This window comes from Quercus lobata, chromosome 3 (assembly GCF_001633185.2).
Source record: "Quercus lobata isolate SW786 chromosome 3, ValleyOak3.0 Primary Assembly, whole genome shotgun sequence".
In the NCBI taxonomy this organism is placed as follows: domain Eukaryota; kingdom Viridiplantae; phylum Streptophyta; class Magnoliopsida; order Fagales; family Fagaceae; genus Quercus; species Quercus lobata.
Genome location: NC_044906.1, coordinates 13,614,906 through 13,629,368, shown reverse-complemented (window position 1 = coordinate 13,629,368; position 14,463 = coordinate 13,614,906). Strand labels below are relative to the sequence as shown.

Here is a 14,463-nt window from a genome sequence, read left to right as displayed (position 1 = left end):
CCAGTATCTGTCCGAGTATGCTTTCAGAGTCTCTCCCTCGTGCATGGACAAGGACAGTAGCGAACCGAGGGGCCTGGGGACTCTGGTGCTGGTGATGAAGCGGGTGCAGAAATCCCGAGTGAGCTGCTTGTATGAGCTTACGGAATTTGCCTTTAGGCCATTGAACCACCTCATCGCCATTGATCCCAGGCTGGATGGGAAGATTTTACACATCAGGGCCTCATCTTTCGAGTAGATCGCCATCTTTTGGTTAAACTGGCTCACATGCTCTACCGGGTCCGTTCGACCGCTATAGATGGTGAATGTCGGCTGGTTGAACCGTCGAGGCAGCTTAGCCCCTTCAATTCTATATGTGAAGGGGGATCTTGAGACCTGGTCCAACGCCTTCTTCATGGCATCGTTTCCCGAGCCCCTGCTGGATGTGCTCTCATACTTCCGCACGTGGCGCGGTTCCTTTACGTAGGAAAAGGTTTCACTTGGGGGGGTCCTTGACCTCCGTCGGTAACTCACATCTTCCGCATTAGAGGACCCGTCTGAGTCTGAAGGAGATCGTTTTCGCTGGGTTCGTCGCAACTTTCTCTTCAGATCATCTATCTCTCTCTGCATGTCCTGGTGACTCCTTCGCCTCTGGGAAGCGTGGCTCTCTATCTGAGTGTGACTCTGGCTTGTCCGGATAGTTTGCACACTTCCCTCACGATCTCCCCTGTGGCCTGGGTTGACGGGGTTATTCTGCCTCTGGGACTCGACGGGTTGTGTCCGTTGGGAGTCGGCCTGGTGAGGATTCCCCTGGTGCGGATTTAGTTCTGCCATGCTTGACCGTTGTGCCTGCTGATGCCCTAGTTCTCCCCACAGACGGCGCCAATTGTGGTTGCACGATTTTCTTGGCCCAAATTCTAATGATCAGGCTTTGACCCAAGACGCAACCCACAATGAATGTTCGTAGAGAATGGGTGAAAGAACTTGGCTTCAGTGAGCCTGTTCGGTCGAATGCATGGATAAGGTGGTTGCAGAAGATAAAAGACACGGGAAAGATTTCTCAAGTCTCCTTATATTCCTTTTCTCTTTAGGTCTTCATACAGTTTTTTCCGTCCCCTTCTTTGGGGGACTGCATTACATTATATAGCTCTCCTTCTTTCATCTCAACCTTACACCTGTTGATCATCTAAGCATCCACTTGAGCGCCTGTCCCATCAGCCGCCCTCACCACTCCCTTTGTGAGTTGCAGAGGCTAAGGCGGTACTGTTCAGGGGTCTTTTCCTCATTAATGCGGCCAAGAGGTTGGTTGGGGCGCAATTAATGTGGTGGTAGCTTTTCGAGGGATATTTTGGATTTTATTCATTTTATATGTTTGGAGGGTGAACTGAATTGGCTGGGGATGGCTCTTGGTCTGGGCTTCGTGATGTCCGAGGAGGAGTTTCTCCTCGGACAGGCTTCCTGGGCGTTGCTGGGATTGAGTAACGCTTCATGTGTGGCCTCTCCTCGGAAAGGACGCTCCTCGGATGGGCCTGGATTTGGAGTGGCCCATTATTTTTGGGCCGGGCCCCACAGCTTATATTTTGCACAAACATCATGTGCCAACTTTATACTTTGGGATTAATTCTAATATTTTTGCTTTCTTGATGTTGCCTTGTTAACCAAGAAAACACAAGGTTCTAGTAGAAAGATCTGCTTAATTTTCGTTCTAGAATGCATAAAGTTGACAAAGAAGCTTATAGAAGTTCCAGAGTTACCTTCATTTGTTTAATACGCAGCTACAAGGAGGGTCCACAACTCCTTATGCCATCATTACCCTTTGAAATTTGGTTCTCGTGCCAATTGAGAAGATAGTAGAAATTCATAGACCAATATATTAATCTGTCTATATGTGGTTAATCAAAATTATTTTTTCCCCTTTGATGGTTAAGTGGGCAATTCTAATATTGAAGATTCTTAATAGTTGAGGCAAAAATAAATAAATAAATGTTTTGTGCCCTTTATACTTAATTTGCATGAAGTTCAGTTTTCATCCTCAAACTATCAAACATTCTTCTTTTATGCTAAATTCTAAAAAAATATTTATACTTTTATCATTGCATCCACTCCATGTTATTCTTCTATTCTATGTAGATGACACTACTAATTAATTATTTCACATTAGTTAATTTTATCTAATATGGAGCACTATTTTTTTTTTAATAATAAATTACACCAATCTTATTTGAGATTTATCAAAATAATTCTCCCTCTAAACACTCAATAAATAATACTACGATTTAAATCTTTTTGTAAACATGGAATATTTAGGGTGAAAGAGCATGTTGTAATGACCCGAAGGAAGCACATAATTATATACATTAGAAAATCTTAATAGGAAGTCTCTTTTATACAAACAATTCAATGGAGTGTCAAATTGATAAACTTCTTTTTGTTTCACTATGTAAAAAGCACTTGGAAGTGTGATTTGAATTACAAGATTTTTGACGTTAATTGTTGTAAATATAATCTTAGGTAATTTACCTAAAATGAAAAGAAAAAAAGAGAGGACAAAACCGTAATTATGTTAAAACAAGAGATGATTTTCGTGAATTTCTCAGTAACATATACATTCTCACAAAGGGGTTTAGGTAGGGCTTTAAGAAACCCAGAAAAACTCCTAATGGTGCTTCTTCTTGTTCATCATCTTCATCTTCTCCAATAGGTCACACACAATCCATCAAAATTACAACTTTACCCTTCACTCCCCACCCTATTTGCCTCCACAACCCACCAATGTTGAAGCTCCACACCAGGCTCCACGCGCTAACCCCATCACTCTCCTCGAGTCTCCGACTCGGACCCACCTCCGACTCGGCGAGCCCAATACTCAGGGCGGCGCTGAGTTCGCTCAGGAGCTTGACTCGGAGGAGTAGGAGCTCTGATTTGGTGGGTCACAGAGCGTTTTTCTGCTCCGATTCGGACTCTTCTGGTGATGGGTCGGATCGGGTTGTCCATGTTGACAGTAAAGCTGTGGACTCAGAGGGTGAAGAGGCTGAGTCCAAGTCTTCATCGGCTATTGTGCCCACTAATCCTAGGCCTGAGGACTATCTCACTGTTAGTGTTTTTTTTTTTTTTTTTTTAAAAAAAAAGTTTTGGTTTTTTTTTTTTTTTTTGAAAAAAAAAGTTTTGGTTTTTATTTTTTTGAAAATGGCGTTTGAATTTTGAGGAAATTTTATGCAATGCAATGATAATCTTGACCATTCATTTCAATTGTTATAGTGTCAATCATTCATGCATAGTTAGGAAGACAAGCTGGTTAGACTAATAGATGGTTAGGAATTGGAGCTGAGGAACCCAAATGTTGAATTCTTGTTATTAGAGTACTGGCAGAAATATAGAGACACAAATAAATTTTGCAGCTTGTTGAGGTGGCAAATCACGAATCACTTGCACATAACAACAAGTATAATTATTTGTGCAACAGGCTCTAGCTCAAACGGCACCTCCTCCCACAACCCTTAGTAAGAAAGGTTTGAGGGTAAAGTTGTGAGTTCAAAACCCATTGGCCGCATGTGTAAATTTACCAATAAAAATATAGCATGTGTAATTAATAGTTATACACACACAATACATGAGGAAGTTTGAATTGAACTAATTCAAATGGTTGGGGTGGCATGAAAGGTTGTATATAGTGCACAAAACTCCCGTTTCTATGGGTTTTATTAGAGGTGATTGGCTGGCAATACCCTTAATTTTGGAGAGGTTGATTCAAGAACTCGAATTTGTGGCATATTGTTTGGGAAGAAGGTTAGAAGTAATAGAAAATTTGTTGTTGCCTTTGTTTGTTTATTAGAGTTGGTTTTGTTGGGGAATTAAACAAAGTCAAATTTGGGGAATTTATCATATGTAACAAAAATTGGTTGGTTTATGCTTTGTAAATTTTATTAGTGAGGAGAGGAGTGCTAAAAATTTCACTGTACATGAATGTAGCAAGATTGAGTTTTGGTAGTAATTGTCGGTATTGGTGTTGAAGCTGGTGACTTTGTGTGCTTTACTTTAAATCAAGTATCTCAAATGGTACTTCAAGTTGGGTACTTTTTAGTTTGATAGTCAAATGATTATTTTTAGAAATGGTTTCATTAAGGTGTGCTCAAGGAAATAGGTGGGTTGAGACTTGAATATAATTATGGATTCGTTTCTTTTAGCAGTGCGGGAGTAAAACTCCCAGGCTATTATGTGAATTGCAGAAAGTTTAATTATAGCTTCACATTTAAATCTTAAGCCGAAGAAATTTATAGGAGGCTTGATTACATATTTGATAGTTATCTGGCTAATCTAGGTAAAAGTCTCAAGACAGATAAAATGTTTACAATTACCTACACTAGCATGCTTGTATCAGATGATTGCATGATTGGACATAAGGGGTGCATAAAATTGGTTCCGTACTAGTTTAGGAAGGTATAATTCAAAAGGTCATCTGGTTGTTAATAGCATGACGGTGTATTGCTGTCCTGCATGCTGATTATTTAAATATTACCAATTCAATAATGGGTTCTGCTATATTTTCGAATGTTTTTTTGCTTAGAAATTTTTTTTTTCTGTAATATTCTTTTTTTTTCTTTGGTTTCTATGCAATTTAGGTTTATGAAAATTAATTAAATCCCTCCTTTAGAAAGCAAACTTTTTGGTTGCAGGTTTTGGCCTTACCACTGCCACACAGACCACTTTTTCCAGGATTCTATATGCCAATTTATGTTAAGGTATGCCTGGCTTCTGAATTAAGAATAAAGTGCTCTTTGAATCCTTGTTTTCTGAAGCTGAAGCATATCATAGATATTTTGCTCTCACCTCTATATGATGGTATAAACTTTTGCTAGAAAAGGAACTTAGAAGTTGGAACTGTTGGTTCCCTAACACATTTAATACCTTGTATGCAGGATCCTAAATTATTAGCAGCTTTACAAGAAAGCCGCAAACGGCAAGCCCCATATGCTGGTGCTTTCCTTGTTAAAGATGAGCCAGGGACTGATCCTAGTTCAATATCTGGTTCTGAGTCAGAGAAAAACATATATGATTTTAAAGGAAAAGAGTTATTGAATCGTCTTCATGAAGTTGGTACACTTGCCCAGGTAATTTGTTGGTTGGATTTTTTGGTATAATTCCCTAAAAAAGTTTAGATTTACCTGAGATGTATCTGTTAGAAAAACCTATATCAGTGATAATTCTGTTTTAATTTTATCTTGATGTACCAGATTTCAAGTATCCAAGGAGACCAAGTGGTCCTTATTGGTCATAGACGACTTCAAATCACAGAGATGGTAAGTACGAAGGAACCATATTCACTACAAATTTTATTGCTCAGATGCCTTAACAGAGATTTTAATGAACTGATGAAAACATTTCAAGACTTTATGAAGTCACCCTGTCATTCATAAGATTAAACTTAAAAAAAAAAAATTTAATTATATCCTTAAGCTTTTCCTTTTGCATTTAAAAAAAAAAAAAAACATAATATGCGAATATTTTCATTTTTCTGAACTTCGAAAAAAATTATGGGTAAGGCAACCTCCGATCACCTCTATTAGAGCCCACAAAAGTGGGAGTTTTGTGCACTGAATATGACCTTTTATGTGAAGAATTTCCTGAACTGAATAATATATTGGCTTTTATGCAGGTTAGCGAGGAACCACTTACTGTAAAAGTTGATCATCTCAAGGCAAGCTGTCTATATTGTAAATGTTTGCCAATTCATCGATAAATTTATTTGTAGGGTTAAAGGTTCCACATACATTATATATACATTTTTATCTTTCATTTCAGTGGGTTATATTTTATATTGCAGGATAAACCATATAACAAGGATGATGATGTCATTAAGGCAACATCATTTGAGGTTATATCAACCCTAAGAGATGTTCTCAAGACTAGTTCCCTTTGGAGAGATCATGTTCAAACTTATACTCAGGTTTGTTCCTTTTCTTATTTTCTGGTTTGGCCCCCAAGAGTTCTTTGTTCTGTTTTATGCTAATAAGCTTCATCATTGATATTTTCCTTTTAATGACTCTAAGAAATCTTGTATCTATATAAATTGTACTATTTATTATAGTTCCGTAGGCTTTGTAGTATTGTTACATTTGCTCCTGTGGCCTCTCCTCATCCTTTCCATCCAAATGCTCCTTGTTTGGTACCTAGGTTATAGTGCCTTTTGCTTTAGTCCCTCTGTGGCTTCGTAAATTCCAAAATTTTGATCACATCCAACCTTTGTAATAATTCTATCAACAGTCTACATATAGAGGAAGAAGAAAATGGAAGAGGAAGGGGAAAATGTAGGTAAAGTATGGGTAAGTTTTGTGGTTGGTTAATGATTTTATTGACTAAAAATGACAAAAATGTGTTGGCAATCCTGGATTTGATTTAAAAAAGAAAAAGAAAAAAAAAGGGACAAAATCAGCTTTTTTGCCCTCTCTGATAAAATAGTTGAAAACCTTATCCTCCATGAAATATGACAATTAAATTTTTTTTTTCTTTCTAACATAATCTTTAATGCTTAAACTATTTCAACAAGTGTTCCTCTATTTTAGCATCTAGAAAAAGCACTTGTGGAGTTTGTAAGTGACTTTAACCTAGCAACAATACATATTTCTTCTGGCTACTTCATCTCTTTAATGAAGTAGTCTTTTCTCAATACAATTTTTCTTACTTATCAAAAAAAAAAAAAACCTAGTGACAATACGGATCACCCTCCCTCCTCAATGCAGGCTGACAATGTTGTATTTCAAGTATACAATACTGAAAACCACTGAACTCAATCTACTTTAATCAGCTTGCAGAATAATGTTGCTAATAACACAAACCAACGAACTATGTCTTCAACAATAACGGTGTGTTTATTCATTGTCAACCTGAAAAGATATTGGTTTGAAGCTAGATATCAAATAGTGTGTAGTTCTGCCTACAGTGCTAGTTGTACTTTGAGTAATCACTTCCTCGATTAAATATTTTGGTTGAAATTTCTACCCTTCTTAAGACCTGCTGATTATGTTCTCATGGTCTTCTACCCTAAACATAAAAGGAGGTGAAGGATAAGGTTACAATTTCAATCCCTTCTGGTGAAGGGCTCATATACATAAAGAGTTGCATGAAACTGCCAATAATGTCCTGTTTGCAGCAGAATCTACCATTTATGTTATATCAAAGAACATGGTAATTAAAGACTAACTCAGCAGATGATTTTTGGGTCTGAAATGTCTTTTCCTCCTTTGCTTATGTTTACAAAAAGAAGATATGGGGGCCTATCACCTACCTAGTTTGTATAAAGCATCTTTATCACCATAATCATACATATCAATGATAAATATGGCAACCTTTATATCTGCTTCTTATTTCTCATCATCTTGGCATTGATTCTGATATAGCCTGTATGAATCAATCATTTCCAAATTGAATTGGTAAGTGCCTCTGTAACTGAAGTAAAATAAAACTCTTATTTTTATTGGCTCCATTTGTGGGCCATCTGTTATGATCCATAAAAGCTAATACTTGTATGATGGGGAAAGAGCCCCCACCTTCTCCCCTTTTCCTTTGTTTTGACCAAGATTGTGCTATGTCTTAATAATATTTTTGCAACAATGACTGATGTAGTTTGATACTATTTTCTGTAAATGTCTTCTCTTATTGATATACGTTGTCACTGCATTTTGTATTCAATTCTATCACATTGCTTTTATAATTTGAATGTGTTAACTTTTCTCCTTTCTCTTCAAATCTGCAGCATATAGGAGATTTTAATTTTCCAAGGTTAGCAGATTTTGGAGCTGCAATCTCTGGTGCAAACAAATTACAATGCCAGCAAGTGCTTGAAGAGCTAGATGTATGTAGAAATTGACACATCTTAGTTTTAGTTACTGATCTTGAAGAGTTTGGTCTTAAACATAGTATAATTTGGAAACATTACCAAACAGGTGTTTGTATATTGTAAAAGATGTAAACATCCAAAACCTCTTGTTATCTAGCATCCATGAAACATGCACTTTTGAATCCTTAAATTTGAGATTGCTTCATCCAAACTGCTATTGTAACTATCTGTTATTTATCATTCAGGTGTATAAACGTTTAAAACTTACGCTTGAATTAGTGAAGAAAGAAATGGAAATTAGCAAGATTCAGGTACTTCATTCCATTGTTTATGTGTTGCTCATATGTGTTAAATTTTTTAATCATAATTATATTCTAACTCAATCTTTTCCTCTATGGGGTTATACTTAAGGAATCAATTGCAAAAGCAATTGAAGAAAAGATTAGTGGTGAGCAGCGCCGCTACTTGTTGAACGAACAGCTTAAGGCCATAAAGAAGGTGCTTTCCCCAGTATTATATATCTACTACACAAATTTATGTATCTTATTTTTTTATTTGTGGTCACATTGCTGCATCTTTAGAGAGTATCAATTTGCTCTGTTTGAACCTTGGCCAGTCTTCTAATTTTCATGGCTCATCTTGATTCAGGAATTGGGGTTGGAGACAGATGACAAAACAGCACTTTCTGGTTAGTTCTGTTTTTCTTTTCTTTGAAATAGTAAGTAGGTTGTTTTCCAATCCAAAAGATACAGTTGATAACTTAGACAGAAGGTCGACTGGGAATTGAAAACTTTATATTCAAGGTCTGGCATGTTTAGTTCCCAAGGAAGTATTTGTAGAAACTGAAGGTCATACTTTGTTCTAATTGGATGATTTTAACTTTTCTTATTTGAATCAAGAGTTACACAGATCCAATTAAGCACCGTGGAAAAAGAGAAATGATATGTTGGTCCAATTTTTAATTGTTTATTTTATCATTTTGACTTGGTATCACTCTGCTACTGTGCTGCAGCCAAATTTAGGGAGAGGCTTGAACCAAACAAGGATAAGATCCCACCTCATGTTTTGCAAGTTATAGAAGAAGAGCTAACAAAGTTGCAGCTGTTAGAAGCCAGTTCAAGTGAATTTAATGTAACTCGTAACTATCTAGATTGGTTGACTGCTCTTCCCTGGGGAAATTATAGGTTTGTTGACTTGTTCAATTTCATTGTTCTTAACTTTTTAATGAATAATAATCCTTAAAATGCTTTTGAGATTTCAAAATTTTCATGCTCATATCTATGCCAAGGCTGATGAAGGATTTAATAATTTGTTGGCATTTAGTTTCAACTACAATATGAAATGGAGAATTGTGTACAAACTCCCATTGAAAGATATTCCTAAAGTTTCTTGTCCTGCCTTCTAAAACAGATTTTATCTAATTAGAAAATAAATATTTATTCTATTTGCCACTGCCAAATGCAGTGACGAGAACTTTGATGTCCTTCATGCACAACAAATTCTTGATGAAGACCATTATGGTTTAGCTGATGTAAAGGAAAGAATATTAGAATTCATTGCTGTTGGAAAACTCAGAGGAACTTCACAAGGTTGGTAACTATCTTCTCTTATGATTGTTTCTAGAACTTAATTTAAATGTTTTAAGTGTCTCCCTATTGCTGCTAATGTGTTATATAGCTCAAATGGCACTTCCTCCTCACATAGTAATAGGATGGAGGGTGAGCTTGTGGGTTTAAGATGACTGAGTGTCTACCTATTGCCATATTCCTAAGTAGTAATGGGTTTTTTTTTCTTTTGTCCTTTTCACACTCAGCAAATATAAAATATTTCTCATTATGTAATTGTCATGTTCAAAACAAATACAAAATGTACGTGGCAGGATTACTTGCTCTTCTTCTGTTTGTGGTTCAAGGGTGATTTATTGAGTGTGAGTAGAAAAAATGTAGAAATAAATTTGTTTTGATTTGTAACGTCAATCTTGGGCATAATATTTTCATTTCTGAAAAAAGCTTTCCTTCATTTTCAGACATTGTTCTCTGCATTAATTTTGAACTTATTCCTTTTAAGGTTGTGATTGTTTTTTTCATATTTCTGTTAATCGAAGTTAGTACATCATAGTTGATATGTTTTTTACTGCATCATAGGAAAAATAATATGTCTCTCAGGCCCACCTGGGGTGGGCAAAACAAGCATAGGTCGTTCAATTGCCCGTGCCTTGAATCGTAAGTTCTTCCGGTTTTCTGTTGGAGGATTATCAGATGTTGCTGAAATCAAGGTAATTAAACATTTATTAATACTAAAACAAAAGTTTATGCGCTGTATTGTGAAATTATGCTTCTTTTACCATTAACTCCTAAACTGATTTTCAGGGGCATCGACGAACCTATATTGGTGCCATGCCAGGAAAAATGGTGCAGTGCCTAAAAAATGTGGGAACAGCTAACCCTCTTGTTCTGATTGATGAGGTTGACAAGGTAAATATATGGCTGGCTTTCTTAATTAATCTTAGTTCTAAGTAATTTTGTTTTCTGGCTTCTTTTTATAGGACAGCATGACTAGTTTTTTACTTGTTTGTTAGCACATGGATGGTGTATTATGATAACAATCAAATTCCTTTTGTTTTTTTCTTTAAAAGAAATCTGTTTGCAACAATATACTCCCCCCTCTCTCTAAATAATGAAATAGTTTAAATCTTCAAATATACTGTTTTTTATGGCAGTTGGGAAGGGGGCATGCTGGTGATCCGGCAAGTGCAATGTTGGAGCTTCTTGATCCTGAACAAAATGCTAATTTTCTAGACCACTATCTTGATGTTCCAATTGACCTATCAAAGGTTAGTTATTGTGACAATGCATAAATATTTGAGGTTGTATTTCTGCATGAATTTTCTTATAATTAGGTGTTCTATGTTATAATATTAGATTGGTACTGTCCTTAAATGGACTTGGATGCAAGAGTTTGTGGTGGCAGTATTATTAAAGTGTCCAAATTTGTCATTCTCTACCTTATTGTGAAATGAAGAGTGTCTTAAACATGCACAACATTGCAACGCTACACAATTTAATGTGCATGCAACAAAGAAGCTGAGTGAGGAGTAGATGAGCGAACTTGTAAATTTATGACATTTTAGGGCATGTTCCTCTCTTTGTTGTACCTGTGCCATGTGTTTGACAATAGGCCCTCATGAAGGGGAGGCCACTACTTCGAATTCACTTCCCTCCTCCAATGGGACCAAATCTTACTAAGCTACAAAAAAGTGTCCAACAATAGGCATATGTTGAAAAATATCTTGTACTGCATTTGTGCCTAGAAGGACACCTCATACAATTTTGAGTGTCCATGTAATTCATACCCAACATAAATTGTGAGGATAGTCTTAATACTTAGCTGTATATTTTGAGTTTACATATCATTTGGATGATGCTGGGACTACTAAACATCTTCTTACCTTGTGTCACATTGTAGGTTCTGTTTGTGTGCACTGCAAATGTTGTGGAAAATATACCCAGTCCTCTCTTGGACAGAATGGAGGTCATTGCTATTGCTGGATATATTACTGATGAGAAAATGCACATTGCAAGAGACTATTTGGAGAAGAGCACACGTGAAGCATGTGGAATCAAACCTGAAGAGGTGTTTTATCTCTCTCTCACACTCTAACCCGCATGCATGTATTGTCATTGAAAATAATGGAGCAGCAGACACTGGATGTTTTTGTAACTTACAAATAATAACCATAATAATGGAGCACACCTAGATTTTTTTCCTCACTGAAAGAAAATATCTAAATCTATTTCCAGGTTGAAGTAACCGATGCAGCTCTTCTTGGTCTAATAGAAAGTTACTGTCGAGAAGCAGGAGTTCGGAATCTCCAAAAGCACATAGAAAAGATTTATCGCAAGGTTTGTTCAACCATCCACTTTTATATTTTGATTATGAAGTGGGGGAACTTTATAATAGTGAGATTACAATTAAGAGATGATGGCCCATAACAAGATGTTATGAATTCATGATTTAAAAACCATGTTTCAATTAGCTTGTTTTTAAATATCAAATTGGGATGAGCAATATAGCTATAATGAATTATAATAGTTTATAGTTGTGTAATTCATACCCCTTTCCCTTTGCGTTGCTTCTGTGTGGGGGTCAATTGCATGGGATGTAGGACACATAGCTTAAAATTTTGCTGGTTTTGCTTAAATGTATAAAGATTGTCTGAAGCTAACAACTTCCTGCTATGGACTGCCATGGACTGCCAGATAGCTCTCCAACTTGTTAGACAAGGAGCATCAAATGAACCTGCAATTGTTGAAGCTCAGGTTGTTGAACCTGAGGAAACTCTAGTGGGATGTGCTGATGAATCTAGTCAAAAATTGGTTGAAAGTGAGACTAGAGCTGAACCAGTAGAGGATAGCAGTCATGAACAAATTGCTGAAACCTCTGTAGAAGTTGATGCAGTGCCAACAGACCTCCCAGCTGATCAACCTTCGGATTCAAAGGTATCAAAGAAATTAGGGATCTTTTGGAACCAAGTAACAATAAAAGATATATCGCATTTTGAATTTAGTAGGGTTGAACTTAAAAAAAAAAAAAAATGTTTGTAGAAAGTTGTTATCCGACCTGAATCTGTTTTTATCCTATATGGAATAATTTTTATTTTTATTATTTTGGCTTAATATCTGGAATTCATTACAAGAAAGCTTTGCAAACCCCCTACCTAGAACACCTGGAAAGTTTTAAGGATACCTTTACTTTTATAGTGAATAAAGTGAAAAGGTTCAATAAAAAGGACCAAAAATTTTGATAGTAACCATGGGAGGTTTGCAAGTCCCATATATTTTTTCATGTTTACCTGTTAAACTGCACTTTGTGACTTTTTCTAATGTGGTTAAATATCTTTGAAGCTAGACTCATTTTTGATTCACTTTGTTCAATCATTGCAAACCTTTGGCAATCTCTTCTCAGGATGTGACAGATCCCAAGACGATCCAGGAAAGTGAACCAACTAAGACTGTTGAAAAAGTTGTGGTTGACACATCAAACCTAGCTGATTTTGTTGGAAAACCTGTTTTCCATGCTGAGCGCATTTATGATCGGACTCCAGTTGGAGTAGTTATGGGTCTGGCTTGGACTGCCATGGGGGGGTCCACCCTGTACATAGAGACTTCTCAAATTGAGCAAGGAGAGGGGAAAGGGGCCCTCAATCTCACCGGCCAACTTGGAGATGTTATGAAAGAAAGTGCTCAAATCGCTCACATAGTTGCAAGATCAATATTAGTTGAGAAGGAGCCTGATAACCCTTATTTTGCAAATTCCAAGCTTCATCTTCATGTTCCTGCAGGGGCCACCCCTAAGGATGGGCCCAGTGCTGGTTGCACCATGATCACATCCTTGCTGTCTCTTTCCATGAAGAAGCCTGTCAAGAAGGATCTAGCAATGACTGGGGAAGTTACTCTAACAGGGAAGATTCTTCCAATTGGTGGGGTAAGATAAAGAAACCACTGCATACATATCATTTCATCTGTCATTTACATTCTGCCATCCTTAATAAATTCTTTAGTCAAAACTTTTGTTGTTTTACATAATGGTGCATTTCCTTAACGGTCTCTTGAACATTTTACCCAAGTGGGAGGGATGTTTATTCTTAAGTTTTAGTCTGATTGTTTTATTTCATGTATATATTTGGCATAATCCGATATTCATGGCAAGCATGGATTTTTATTTTTGCTTCTTTCCTGACTTTTCTGAAATCAAATTCAAAGAAAATAATTATTACTTTAAATCATTAATTGGAGACTTGTGGGTCCTCTGGATTTCTGATCATTTTGTGATCCGTTACTGATTGACATGCTTCAATGGTGTGCACATTTTGGTTCATCTCAACTCACGAAACTTTCATTCCTTGTGGACAAAATCAGGTTAAGGAGAAAACTATAGCAGCCAGAAGGAGTGAAGTAAAGACCATCATATTCCCTTTGGCCAACAAGAGGGATTTCGATGAACTTGCAACAAATGTGAAAGAAGGCCTCGATGTTCACTTTGTAGATGACTACAGGCAGATATTCGATATAGCTTTTGGTGATGACCAGAAGACAGGAAAATAAGCTTTCCATGCCCATCGGCGTACGACTCCATTTTTTCAGGATTCTGGGCAGTTCTTTTTGTGACCCAAGCTAGGAGCCTACCCAGATTTGTAATATATCAATTTTTCATCCAGATGATCTAGGGATGCAATGGAGCTGAGATTTGTTCATTGCTTGGGTGTCACATGATGCACCTTTATTTACTTCTTTTCATTCGTGTACATTGGAATCACCCATTTGAAAGAAGTATAATATTGAAGTGACATCTGTGGCAGCTGAAAAAGAAATAAGTTACTGACATTGATTTTTTTGTTGAATCAAACTTACACTCCCATTTTTTTTGGGAACATAGCATGAGTGAAAAACATAGACACTAACTGATGATAAAACATCTGAAGTACTTCTAATTGTTGAACTAGGGGGAATACAACCCCTTTAGCCAGCCCAAGTTATCTAGTCCTATTTGGGTTGGGGGGAATACATTGAGGTTCTTTGTTCCAAGTTAATCCACTGCGAACATTTCGTTGATTAACAATGATTTCACAAGAACTGTACTATTCATTTACCAAA

The 14,463-nt window shown here is 36.7% G+C and overlaps 1 protein-coding gene across 1 annotated transcript; it reads left to right on the top strand.

The window, feature by feature from the left end:
- Positions 1–2,591: 2,591 nt before the first annotated feature.
- On the top strand, positions 2,592–14,463 carry LOC115979991 (lon protease homolog 1, mitochondrial-like). Its single transcript, XM_031102154.1, has 20 exons — positions 2,592–3,069; positions 4,650–4,715; positions 4,893–5,084; positions 5,208–5,273; positions 5,630–5,671; positions 5,798–5,920; positions 7,727–7,825; positions 8,056–8,121; positions 8,222–8,308; positions 8,459–8,498; positions 8,823–8,994; positions 9,275–9,399; positions 9,955–10,085; positions 10,180–10,284; positions 10,530–10,643; positions 11,276–11,443; positions 11,611–11,712; positions 12,070–12,309; positions 12,776–13,294; positions 13,729–14,463. Exons 1-20 carry the CDS (start codon positions 2,749–2,751, stop codon positions 13,912–13,914), a joined length of 2,964 nt encoding a protein of 987 aa, XP_030958014.1. The 5' UTR covers positions 2,592–2,748; the 3' UTR covers positions 13,915–14,463.

Bases quoted from the DNA above. Each gene is read 5' to 3' on its own strand.
- LOC115979991 (XM_031102154.1), top strand. From the start codon at position 2,749: ATGTTGAAGCTCCACACCAGGCTCCACGCGCTAACCCCATCACTCTCC. The intron at 5,672-5,797 runs GCAAGCTGTCTA...TTTATATTGCAG, and splicing joins TAAAAGTTGATCATCTCAAG to GATAAACCATATAACAAGGA. The intron at 8,122-8,221 runs GTACTTCATTCC...GTTATACTTAAG, and splicing joins TGGAAATTAGCAAGATTCAG to GAATCAATTGCAAAAGCAAT.